This window comes from Anser cygnoides, chromosome 15 (assembly GCF_040182565.1).
Source record: "Anser cygnoides isolate HZ-2024a breed goose chromosome 15, Taihu_goose_T2T_genome, whole genome shotgun sequence".
In the NCBI taxonomy this organism is placed as follows: domain Eukaryota; kingdom Metazoa; phylum Chordata; class Aves; order Anseriformes; family Anatidae; genus Anser; species Anser cygnoides.
Window position 1 is genome coordinate 10,897,866 of NC_089887.1, and position 13,055 is coordinate 10,910,920.

The window sequence follows — 13,055 nt, forward strand, 5'->3', positions numbered from 1 at the left end:
GTGATTAAAGGAATGCTAATTTCATTCTTTAATAAATAAATATGATTTATTTTCTAAGAAAATGTGGACTAAACATGTTTTGACCGACACCTGTAGTAACAAGGTATCAAAAAGGAGATCATTTTTTAAAGAAAAAGAAAAATAAAACCTTTTGAAATGCAAACAGCAGGAGGGAGGAAGGGGTTTTATAGGAAAGTTTTCTAATACTCGCTTTCATCAGAGCTAAAAGCTTTTGATAGAGTTTGCCCCCCCACCCCCCCAGTCATCTGTACAGTCAGGTTTTTATTTAATTCAGATGGCCTTTTGTAGAACATAAAAATCTTCCATTTGAACATTGTCTTTCCCTTGGCCTCTGAAGAAATCAGACTTGCAAGAACAAAGGTTGCTGCAGCAGCCTTGGAGCCAGCAGGCTCTTTGGGTTTCTAAGCAGCTCTCAGAGTATCCTCTGGATGAAGAGCCTGCCTTTGCTCCAGGCAAGGTGGAGCACAATGGGTCTTGGAAGACAGGAAAACCTTGGGATTCATGTGCCCACGCCAAATCAGATCTGAAAACAAAACATCCTCTTCAGCACATCCCAGCACAGCAGTTTTAAAAATATTCAAAGATAAATTAGACAACAAATCTCCTTTCTGCCAGTCCAGAGGTACGCAGTCCTTCACCAGTTGTTTGTGCAAGGTGTGAGACTACAGGCATGCCTTACTATTACTGGGGAGCTGTTGCTAGGAAGCATTAGGATTTATCCACTTTGGGGGCTGAGTAGAAAAACGAGCATTTACAGCTATATAAACTACATGAAGATATCCAATTAATCCCATTTCCTCCTTATTTTGTTTAATATATGTAATTGCTAAATGAAACGGCATTATTCCATCTAGGTGAGCAGTTGTGCAGACCTGCAAAGAAATGCTGGCAGCGAATTCTCCTGCCACTCCCTGTAACTTCACCCACACCAACAGCGTACACACGTCTTCAGCGTCAGCTCAGGCAGCACAGAAGTTGTGGCTGAGATGTTTCCCAGAGTCTCCGCTTCACTCGCAGCACGGCCAGCTCAGACAGGGCTCTCTGCCTAGGAAGGGAACGTTCTGAGACGCGCAGCAGGGGATGAATGAGGGAAAAGGTGATGAACAAGAGCAAAACGTTCCCAAATATCGCCTGGTTCTTCCTCTGCGCTCTGATTGCACCTAATCTCACAGGTAATCACTAAAATACCTTTAGTCAACTGAAGCCAAAATCTAAGGGGTTGTGAGAAACAAAAACTCTTTTGTCCTTTTTTAAACCTGCCTCTACAAAACTTAAGCTAAATAGCACACGGTCATGTGATCCTGAATTTTAATTCTTTGTCTAAAATTAATACTAGAATAAGTAACTGAAAAAGACAACCTATAAATTCTATGTTCTACAAGTCAATTCTGAAATCTAAGGGGAAATTTCAGTTCGAAGGAAATAATATTCTAATGCTGTATTTGCTTCCACTCTTTTGCTGTTCTGTGAGAAGCCGAACTTGCAAGTCGCCTTTCAATGCTGGTGTCCTTGGGTACAGGGGCATGCCCTGCCTGTGGAGTGGGTGCAGGAGAAGGTTATAAAGTGTTAATTACAGGCTCAAAGATCTTCACTGAGGGGCTTGTGTGCCCTAGAAGGAGGCTGTACTTTTTGCAATCTGCTTCTCCAAGTAAAAGCTGGTCTTCAAATACATCCAGAAGGTGTGTTGCTTCAGGGTCTCCCAAGTACACTGCCGTGCTTTTGCAGTGGTCAGTCCTCTGGAGACATGGCTTGCAAGTGCATGCAGGTTATGCTCAGGGCTGTCTTCTAAGGGTGGCATCTCAGTTGTGTTTTGATACATTTTGTTCTCAGCCTCAGAAGAAGTAACTGTACAGCTTGTTTGGACAGCAAAACACTTTGAATCTTATTTGTAACTCTTAGTTGCTTGATGTGGAAAAACATTGCCTCAGCTCTAACTTGCATGTTCTCTGAAAGTTTATTATGTGGAATAGGGACAATTATGACAAATGTTTTTTAATGGATGGCAGAACCGGGCAACTATTCTTCAAAGAACCCATTTTTAATTTTACTGTGTTTTTGATTACTAAGGCTGTGTGATGTTTCTGCCTAGGAGCCATGCTGTTTGAGTCTGCAGAGTCCACCAGCCTTGTCCAAACTGATACTCATCCAATTTTGCCTTGCATGTTGTGACAGGCAGTTGGAGAGAAAGGTGGGAGAACTTTCCACTGAGTGTCCCCCATTCCCTTGGCCTTCACATGAAGACTTATGTCTCCTAGTGGCCTTGCTCAGCAAAGAACATTTTTGATTGAAAGTCTAAAACCACTCCTGTGGTTGTGCATGGCTGACACCAGGTTAGAAAACAGCATGGTTCCCATCCAGCCCTTTGGTCCAGGCTTTGTATTCAGGGTGCTCTGTGTCTCAGGCAGAAAGGAGGGAAGTGCATCATTGCTTTTATTGCTCAAGACCCCCTTTTAATTTGTGTACAGGACGAAAAGATCTCGAGTTTTAGCATTACACCTTTTTGATTCAGTTCCTGAGGAATGTCCACTGTATTTGCAGTAGGGCATGGTAGTGCAGTTACAAACATGTCTGCATATGCAATTGTATACTAAAGAGGAATGCTAAGGTTCGCTTTAGTGTATTTATTATCTAATTCCTTAACCTTACAAGCATGAAATTTTATCATTTTTACATGTAACAACTATACGCGCACACACAAAAGGTATGTATAGTTATGTCTGCACATATATCTTTTTTCTGTGTTGCTTATGAAATCTTACCCTAGGGATACAATTCTCCATCTGAAGGCAGATTCCCAGCGAGCGCACCATTCATTTGAACTATATGTCCATAACACTATTCTGCACCACCATTGCCTTACCTATGGTGCTGGAAGCTTAGTTTTTTGACACTGAGACACAAACTCTGAATGGCACTGAGTGAATAGCTGCTGTGTTTTATGGGTTTCCCACAGGAAAGTTCAGAAGTATGTGGCCCTGTAAAAATCAGCAAGTGTGTTCTGTAGATAACACAAATGAGTATTAGGTTTTCATATATCTTTCCTTTCTTGGAGAAGAGTTCTTCCCAGCAGCAGCCTTTGGGCCCGTCCCAAAAATTAATACCAAAAAGAAACAAATCAGTGAAGTTTTTATAGAAACACATAGACTGTTACTTGGCCCAGAGCTTTTCCTAATGAAAGGAAAAAAGAAACCTTAGTGTCTGTATATGAACTTCTGTGGTTCAGATGAAGTGAGGCAACAGGCTTCACTGTATGTAAAACAGTCACAGATTTTGTCAGCAAACTAAGAATGCAGTGTAGTAAGCTAAGTGTAGCCAGGAAATGAAGATTGATCTCAGCCAGATAAAAAAATAGTTTGGCAGCTATTAAAGGGTAAATATCCCAATTCAGAAATATCCTCTTCTTTTAAAAATGGTATCTAGAAAATATAGTAAGATAAAATTCTGTAATACAACAAACTATATACCCCAAAATGTCCTAAAGTCGAGGGCTTAAAAATTAGGAAGCAACCCAGTGCAAGCTACCTCTGTTCGGACTTGGAACATCATTGTGTATGTGAGTCATGTGGAAAAACTGGTGCCCAATCATGTAATTAAAGTCTGTTAGGTAATTCACACACTTAAGTATGCCAACTCCAGAAATTCACATGGGAACAAGAGTACAAGGAAAAATAGTAGTATACAACCAAAATGTCAAGAAGTATAGAGAATGGACCAAGAAACTAAGTGGGTGATTGAGACAAAAAGTGCCTTGACAGTAGTAGGGACTCCCAACCAGAAGTGGTAGAACTACTGATGTAGCAGACTGTGAGTCTTCCATTATCTAAGTGGCAAGGAGATCCCAGAGATCTCTGGCATTTACTTTAAAGAATGGCTGAGCATTATGTAAACAGATTCAAATAACCTTTGCCAAAGAATCACATTGATTTGGCATCTTCTCCCCACATTATTAATGCTTTTATAAAGATATGAATATGAGGAATATTCTAATGGCAGAAAGAAGAGTTGTTGTTCCAGTGCTGTAGAATAATAATCACCATGAAAATGTTGCTCATGGACTCATCAACCTGGTTTTGATCCTGGATAGAATAATTGACATTAACTGGTTAACTTTATAATCATAGCTTAGAAGAAGGCACCCTCTTTTAATGACAGTGAAAGATTAATGGAAGACAGACCTCGCTAAGAGAAACAGATCTGATTAAATAAATAGATAAAAAAGACTTATAAAGGAAACAATCTTTATGTAACATAGATATATTATGCCAGAGTAATTACCTTATTTCTAGAAGAGTGTTGAAATCACCACTGCTACACTGGATTGGTTTAAACCACTCCATCCATTCCTTCTTTTCAGTGGTTCCTTGGGAACCATTCCCCACTGAGCAGAGAGAACATAATTTTCTTGAGACTGGAAAGTGGCAGAACAGAGGTAAGACTTTTCCCCTAGTGTAGTGCAAGATGTGCCTGTGGGGAATACTGCCTTCTGTAGTCTGGTCCAAACACTGCTAAGAATTTTACATTAAGATGTCATAGGATAAAATCCATAAACTGTAATGTAGGCACCATCCCAAACTTATTCTTTGCTGATCTTGGAGAGAAACATTATATCTTCATTAGTCCATTGAATAAGTTTATCCAAGAAATTAATGAGGTAATTTGATTACAGCCTACAAGCACTTACACTATTAAAATCCTGCAACATGAAAAAAGGCTCTGTACCAGAGCCAGGATCTTCCACAAGTGTCCAGAAAGAAACTGTACATTTATAACCCTGGTGGGAATTGTACATTGGAACAGTCTTCATTAAATCAAATAGGACAGCTCTCTAAAAGCTTGACCTTTTCTCACTGTTTTATTGGTATAATTAAAACCTCTGAAATAATGAAAAGGCATGCTTTGCCTTACTGTAAGCAGTACCAGCCTAACTGCTGTCACCTGCTTTTTGGTTGTCATTTCTTCCTTGTAAAATACTTTCAAACACTGAAGTGGCAGTGGTGAAATGCAGAATTTCTGATGCAAATACAGTTCTGCACAATTTTTCTTTTTTATTTTTTACTACATTCATGTACCTTTTTAATATTTATTTATTTATTTATTTCTGGGAATTTTAGGTGAAGATGCTTTACTGCCCTCACCTCAGAATATCTCTATTCTTTCTACCAACATGAGACACTTCTTAACATGGAGTCCTGTGACCATCCAGGGTGAAACCGTGAGATACTCTGTTGAGTTTCAGGGGTAATTTCTGGCTTCTGTTTTTATGTTGTTTTTTCTTCTTTGCTCTTTCAGCACTGTTTACTCAGATTTACAGTCCTGCACAGTTCAGATGTCTTGAACACTGTTCAGTTCACAAGTGTAAGAGAAGTTTGATACTCCAGCACTGTTGATCATGAGTGGAAAAAAACTAATTTCTGGTCTAATACTGAGGCTGTTTACAGGCCATGCTTGAGGTGATTGTTAATAGATAACTGAGTAATCCAGGGTATGCATTAACCCTACGTACAAAAAATACCTCTGTCCAAAGAATTCAAAAATTAGGAAGTAACAGTTTATTTAGAAGAGGAAAGAAATTTATCCAGTGTTAGTCTGTTAAACATATTACAGAATCACAGAATGGGTGGGGGGGTTGGAAGGGACCTCTGAAGATCATCTAGTCCGACTGCCCCCCCCCCCCAACCCCCGCAGAGCAGGATCACCTAGAGCACCTTGCGCAGGATGACACCCAGGCGGGTTTTGAATATCTCCAGAGGAGACCGAACATCCTCTCTGGGAAACCTGTTGTAGTGCTCTGTCACCCTCCCAGTGAAGAAGTGCCCCCTCATATTGAGCCAGAACCTCCTGTGCTTCAGCTTGTGCCCATTGCTTCTTGTCCTGTCACTGGGCACAACTGAAAAGAGACTGGCTCCCCTTCCCTTCCCTTCTCTTCCCTTCCTTTTCTTTTCCCCAGGGAGTATGAACGTGAGTACGCTAATGAGAGCTGGATCCCCATCTGTGAGTGTTCACTCATCACAGCCACAGTGTGTAACATCACAGAGGATATATCAGCCACTGTGGCCTATAACCTGCGTGTAAGGGCAGACATTGGTGCTCGAAGATCACAGTGGGGCACCCTGAAGGGTTTCTTCAATCGCATCACAAGTAAGTCCTGCTATTTGAGTTAAGCTACATCAGTTATGTTCATTTCTGAGTTCTGTCCTTCAGTCATGCCCTGACTGGTAGAGTGGTTTATTTGACAAGTGGTCATGAAGGATGATAATCAGTCTTCTGAGGGTTCCTACAGTTTAGATCACAATGCAACAGACCCCACCATTCAGGGACCTTACAGTTTTCCACAGCAAATTATCAGACAGCAGTTTTTTCAAACAGTTGAGGATTTCAGATTAGCCCCATAGTTCTGCCACTGACTGGAGCATCTTGCCTTTCTGTAAGCAGCTTTACCTGATCAGCTCCTGTCAGCTACAGCATTGCTGAAGGACTTGCTGCAGACAGAGAAGGACCCTCATATAGAAGACTAGAATTATTCATTTCCCAAACTGCTGGAGCCATCAGCATCTTTTAGGACTTAAACTGTGGCTTTGGGCAGTTCTCATCCTGGTCACCAAAAAGGAGGTTGGTATGCTGCACATCCATTTATCAGCGTCCAAGCAACTCCTCCCTCCAGCTCCCCAGCATCTTAGGTCCTCAACCTGTTTCCTTCAGCTGGCACCTTCATAAACCCTGTTGTAGTCTGATGCCAAGTCTACACCCAAACCTCACCTTTAATCATCACTGAGAAAGATGTGGCACAGTGAGGCTTTTTCTTTCCTGACTGTGGTTTTGGTCCTCCCCTCACTTTGAGAACAGGCTACCCAAAGTCTACTTGGCCTAGGACTTAGGCAACCTTGGGACATAGTTTCTAGGTAGGATCTCAGGCAGGTACAGTCTGTAGGTCATGTTCAGACTTGTTTTCAGCCAGAGCCCTCTCAGTGACCAGAGCTGTTTCTGAGCTCAGGGAGAGCCACAGAAGGGAAGATCCCACCACACTGCTGTGGACTTGTCTGGCCATGTCCAGAAGTGTGATAGCTATCCTCAGCAGTATCACACATTCAGTGGTCACCTTGCATAGCAAGTACACTTTATGTTTAAATGAGTCTTTTGAGGGGACCTGCTTGTCCTTTCACCTTTGTGGTAAAGAGTAAAAATGTCTCATGGTTTGTGCACATTGTGTCAAGGCCTATTTGTGAGATCTCCAGAGTGGCCACCTGGAATTACCTTTATACCCTTTCCCTGTACTAAGGCATCACAGAGGCTTTCCAGTACAATGGAGTGTTTGACAGTTTGGTCCAGTGTCTTCGAGACCCCAGTACAGTCCTCTTGCTAAGCTGTGAAATTTATGAAGATACAGCTTCCAATGGGCTGTAATGTGAATATATGAACAAAGGAGACAGAAAAGGCATTGTAAGTTGTTGTGCCTATACATTTTTACTGCCTTTACTTCGGTGTCTCTTAGTAAAACTGGCATTGAGTCTAGTAGGAACTAAGGAATTCAAAGCACAGCCTGCAAGTTCTGTGTGTGATTTATGGACAGACAGGGCATTAGCACAACGCACAGTACTTCTAGACTAAAAAAGCTCCAGCCTCAAAGCCTTGGGTATAGATATACATAAAGTATGGCAGTACATGGAAAACAGTTTTAACAGATCTTCCTTAAAACAACCAGTTTAGTTGATTTTAGTTCTTCATTTGTCAAACTTCAGATGGTTGGTTGGTGTCCATTGTGCCAGCACAAGAGATAAGTATTAAACGCTCATGTTTGGTTAGTATTTGTGTCTTGCCGTGTTTATTTGCTAATACATTAACCCAATGTTATTTTTCAAATGGTGTTATCACTTTTTTTTTTTCTTGAGACATGATCATGTTAAGCAGCTTATCAGCTTTTGATTTAAAAGTGCAAAGTGGTTTTCCAGGCCTCCCATTTGTGGCACAGTCATCATGAGCATACTTTGATTTCACGTGTTCTTACTCTTCAGCATTACTGGCAATTCACTGTCATAAGAACAAATTCTATTAAGAACATCTCTTCTGTATGTTCTGTATGTTCTCCTTCCTTTCTTGAAAGCAAAGAGGTTGAAACCAATTTCAGCTACAACAGAGTAGTAAAGAATGGCATAGGTAAGTGGTGCAAATATAATCTCTGTACTCCCTTGAATCATGATTCATGAAGGTGCAGTGTGTAGTTTCATCCATGCTTGACTGATTCTGATTCACTAGTATTCCTCACAGCAGAATCCCAGACCAAACCAAGCTTTGAATATCAGAGTAAGCATTAAGCTTATCACCAACAGATTTACTTGCATACTAGTTATAAAAACATGTCACAGCAGGTTGTCAGCCCAGCCAAGTATTTCTTAAACCATGTAGATACTGAAACAAAATCTGGATTCATGTGAACTGACTGAATTAATCCAAGGCTTATGTTACTTTCCCTTTCACCTTTGAATAACTGTCAAAATTCCCATGAAGGAGCAGTGGTTTCACAGTTCCTGTTCTGTATATTAGAGCTAAGATAATGCCCAAAAGCAGAAGAACAGATGTCTGGTGTCTCAACTTCTAGTTGCCCAGCTGGTTCTGCTGCTGTTGATCACATGGGACCCTCAGGCCAGACACTTCCTCCACCAGAGAAAATTCAAAACCTTTCAAGTCTGTGCAACTCAGCTATTGCCAAACTCCCCTTCACAATAACAGTCACAGTCTTCCTCCTGCTCAAAATCTCCTGCAGTATCTAGACAAATGGGGAGTAGCGCAGAGAGATGTTTCTCCCCGATTGAGGCAACTGGCTATTCCAGATTAATATTACTGTGCTCATGGTGGCAGCTGCAGGACAGTCATGGTGGGGACCCTCTCCTCTCCTAGCTGGGAAAAGGAAGACTTGTTTGAAGATTTGCCTCAGATGTGATAACAGTGCTCTCTCTCTGTTGGCAGCTTCCCTGACCCCACCTCCAATGAAGGTCATAGCAGATGGGTATCATTTACTAGTGGAGCTGAAAGACATGGGGCCTGCCTTTCAGTTCTGTGTTCTCTATTGGAAGAAAGGCCAGGAGAGTAGGGTGAGTTTTACCCTTGGATTTTGGGCACAAACAGAAAGCCCATGTGATTTAGAGTGAAAGCATACAAACATTTCCCAGGGTCTGTTTTTCAAGTCCAAGATGCTGCTGTGAAGCTGGAGGACCTGCCCAGAGGCCGTGTGTGCCGTATTCCTCTGCGCTTCAGGCTAGTCAGGACAATTGCAGCCTGCTTAGTGCATCCAGAGCCCTGATGCGTTCTTATTCCATGGCTGTTAGTTTAATAGGCTTTTGAAATGAATCTTGACTACGTTTTGGAAATCCAAGTAAATGAGTTGAACCTAGCCCATGAGCTTAAACATTAGAAAGCATCCTATAGGCTTGTGTCTAATTTCCTTTTACAAATGAAACACTACTTTTCTTCAATATATGATATTAATCACCTAAATATTAATTCCAAACTTCATAATAGATTCTACAAACTGGACTGTCACAAACATCAGGTTTACTGGTTAGTACATGTCCAGATCTTTTAATCTTCTAATATTTTAATAATTGTCACATTGGACATTTCTGATTTGACTTTTTGCAATAGGTTATACACTGAAAGCAAGAAATGACCTGATTTTTCCTTGAAATCTTTTCAAACTAACGGCTCTCAAGGTCATGTTTCTGTGGAGAAAGGTATTTTGATGGAGAGACGGACTTTGCCCTGCTAGAAGAGCCCTACTGGCTTGTTGGAGATATCAATGTGTATGTGATGGTGGAGGCTTATCAAGCCTCCTGTGAGCACAGGGTTTGCCTCTGCAACACAGCAAGATTTAGTTGCTCCGAATTTTCACCTGTTCTCTCATGACTGGGCAGGCTGGGAATAGCAACTTCATCTTGCTAGAAGTTCATGGAGTTGTATTTGTTACAAGAAAATCAGGCTACAAGAAATTCAGGTCATGTTCATCTGCTGTTTAAACTGTACTGGAATGTGTTACAGTTGCGCACACCAAATTCACTCACTCCTCGCTAGCCCAGTTCATCTCCTCTCTGTGCTCCAGTCGTGATGCAGCTCTTGCACACCTATCACAGCATATCTCTGGCAGCCTTATCACATCATGCTAGAACAGGCATGATTTTGGCATCCCAACAAAAACCCAGATCCCAGATCAGTCATCATGCCTGGGGAGTAAGTCATGGTCTAGTGTTCTGGCTGAACACCACTCTTCAGCTCATGACTCTCTCTTTGCATCCCCTCCTAGTCTTCCAGGCATGTGTGGTCTCATTCATGTGTGGTCTCATTCTGCACTCAACTGTGCTTCTTAGTCTGCTGTTTTTCTGTCTCCTCTTATTCACACAATCCTCTGTGACACCTCCTGCTCCCATTACTCTCCTTCCTTTTCTCCCAGTAAAGTCTGGGCTAGCATTATATTAGGAATCCTGCTCTCATTTAGGTCCTTGCCTTACGTTCTGATGTTCTCTTTCCTGGGCCTATGGCAGATGCAATGGAAGATGGTGAAAGATGTCAGCTCCACAGTTCACCTGGACACCATGGAGGCAGGACATGATTATTGTGTAAAAGGTCAGACATACGTCGAGACGATCAACAGAAGCAGTAGCTTCAGCCAGACACAGTGTGTGAGAGCACAAGGTAACAGCCAGTCTTCCTGCCTCTTCCCTCTGTGTAGTCATGCCCCAGGAAGATAACCCAGCATCTCTTATTTTTGTTTACAGCCATTATCTCCTGTCTTGTTTATAAATGTGCTATCGATTTGTTCCTTGGGGGAAGTAAAAAAGGAAGACTTGGGAGTGCAGGCCCCTACAGTGGCATGGGTATCCTTATCTGGAGTGGGCTGACAAAAAATCTCACCAGAGGGGGGTGGGAAGGGCAGCTGCAGAGGGAAGAGTCTGATTGCATTGAGTGGTTTGTCCTCACAGTCTGAGAAATTTTGCTGCTTCTGTTGTTTCTAGGTGGCAGATCCTTGTGGCTTGTTACTGCCGTGATGTCCTCTGCTGGCTTTGCTCTGGCTGCTTTGACCCTGCTTTTCCTCGCCTGGAAGACAAGTAAAATCTTTCAGTATTCCTGCTGCCCAATTGCTGTCCTGCCAGACACACTGGTAACTTTTTTGCTTTGCTTTATTGTTTTTAGGGTGATGTATATTCACAGAAGCATGGGGCAGGCAAAAAAAGCAGACACATGCATATGAAGACTTGTTTATTCCAGTGTGATGGCAGAGCTGGTGTCCAGGGGAAAGAGCAAGCGCACCATTTATCGTAACTTCAGAAACAGGACAGCAGAAAGTCCATATGAGCAGTCAGCTGAGCTGTAGGGGTGAAGCAGCCCACATGAGGTGGTTGCATGGCTGTCACTGCCTTTGGCCTAGAGCCCTGAGTAGGGACAATGCTCCTGGTGCTTGCAGGAAACAGCTTGGGAAGCACAGGCTGACCCTGCCTGACCAGCTGCTCCCTGAACAAAACAGCTGTGTCATTGGCAACACAGCCCCACGTCCTCTGGCACCAGCACTGAGCTTGTTAACTCCTTGGCAAGGATAAAACAGTTATCAAAAGCAGCCTTTTGTCTTGCTCAACCAGGAGGAGTATATTGAAATCGGTAGCTTAAATGTACTTTCCGGTTCAAGGGAGAATGCAGGCAGGAGCTTTTGTGGTTGTGACCTGACCACTCAGTCTCTGCACAGTTGTGGCAGGTAGGATGAGTGGAGGTTTGTGGGGAGAAGTGAAAGATGGACAGACTAGCTCATCAGTCTGAGGGTGTTTGAATGTGTATTTGTTTTACAGAAAGCAGCAGAACCCCCCACCCAGCTGATACTGTGTGGGAATGAAGAAGCTGAGCAATGTGATCTGATGGTGTGTGTGATGCCTTCAGAAGAGGTTCTCCGACTTTGGATTCAAGAAACACTTTAGTGAACCCCCCCAAAAAAATCCCTGATCCTGTGGAAACATCTTTGAAACAGACCTGGCAGATCGTGCTTCAGCAGGTGTCCTCAGAGTACCAACAAGTAGCAATGTTATCTTTGTGTATAAAATCTGCTGTGAAAAAAGTGTTGTGTATAAACATGTGGCCTGCTCTCGTCCTCTTCCTAACACCTTCATCCACCTACAGAAAAGCCAGTAAAGGCCACAGGTGACAACTGCCAGTTTCTGTACTTTCCCTTCATATCCATACCTATGACCAGACAAAGGTTAACTCATCTTCCCTTCACCTTTCTCAGTCACATGGATGGTCCCAAGGTAGAGCCCACTCTTCAGGCACCTGGTCACCAGAGCAATAAGTGTAGGGGTCCCTTAAGCCCCTTAAGTCCCTTAAGCCCAAACCACGTCAGTGTCAGCATTTTTGCCTCAGTATTTTTTTAAAGAAATTACCCTGTGATGAAATAAGCAGCAAGAGCTTCTTAGATGGCTAAGCAGTTGGAACAAACAGGAAAAAAAATGGTATCAGACCCTGAGCTGAGGTTATGCTTATTGAAAATAATGTTGAAAATGACTCGTCATGACATGAGAATTTGCTGCATGTGACAGATAACAATGTATGGTGACAATAAAATTTACAGTACCATGAGGGATGGCAGGGTTTCATGAGTGCCTAGCAGGGAGCAAAGGTAGATAAAGGTAGGCTCAAGAAATGGGAAAAGAAACAGAAAGAAGGACAAAAAGATGTGCAAATCATGTGGCCAGGGCTGTTCAGGGTGCTTGCTGGGCAGTCTCGTAGTACATCCCCACAGCTGAAGCAGGATGCTGACTATGTCACACAGGGCAAACCTGCCTCTGTGGCCACAAAGGCCAGGGTGGGGCGCAACTGGAGCGCTTACCGTGGCTAGCAGGTGAATATCAGGAAGGATTTATCAAGCAGCCCAGCATTACCATGTCTGTGGCTATTTCAGGCCTGATGACACTGTTTTCTTCCGGATATCTTTTCATCATGTTAAGGAAGGAAATCTCAAAAGATGAAGAAAAATTCCTGCTAAATACAGATAACAGCTCTAGCTG

General features: G+C 42.6%; 1 protein-coding gene and 1 long non-coding RNA gene across 3 annotated transcripts in view; one reads left to right on the forward strand and one right to left on the reverse strand.

The window, feature by feature from the left end:
• The first annotated feature begins 950 nt into the window (after positions 1-950).
• On the forward strand, positions 951-12,204 carry IL20RB (interleukin 20 receptor subunit beta). Its single transcript, XM_013176908.3, has 7 exons — positions 951-1,193; positions 5,133-5,259; positions 5,969-6,159; positions 8,983-9,107; positions 10,551-10,701; positions 11,022-11,167; positions 11,847-12,204. The coding sequence occupies exons 1-7, from the start codon at positions 1,106-1,108 to the stop codon at positions 11,970-11,972; spliced, it is 954 nt and encodes a 317-aa protein (XP_013032362.3). The 5' UTR covers positions 951-1,105; the 3' UTR covers positions 11,973-12,204.
• LOC125182834 (uncharacterized) overlaps positions 10,700-13,055 on the reverse strand; it is a 31,561-nt gene continuing 29,205 nt past the window's right edge. Inside the window, exons 3-4 of one of the 2 annotated variants that reach the window (XR_010825057.1) lie at positions 12,878-12,978; positions 10,700-11,103 (exon numbers count right to left, since the gene is read on the reverse strand). This is a non-coding gene — a long non-coding RNA (uncharacterized lncRNA). Of the gene's footprint in view, positions 11,104-12,746; positions 12,979-13,055 lie in introns of those variants that run through there. The other variant, XR_007163453.2, reaches the window with a different exon arrangement.

What these genes read in the sequence shown, in the direction of transcription:
- IL20RB (XM_013176908.3), top strand. Translation starts at nt 1,106, where the DNA reads ATGAGGGAAAAGGTGATGAACAAGAGCAAAACGTTCCCAAATATCGCC. An exon ending in TACTCTGTTGAGTTTCAGGG is followed by an intron (nt 5,260 to 5,968) that starts GTAATTTCTGGC and finishes TCTTTTCCCCAG; the next exon opens with GGAGTATGAACGTGAGTACG. An exon ending in AGAAAGGCCAGGAGAGTAGG is followed by an intron (nt 9,108 to 10,550) that starts GTGAGTTTTACC and finishes GGCCTATGGCAG; the next exon opens with ATGCAATGGAAGATGGTGAA.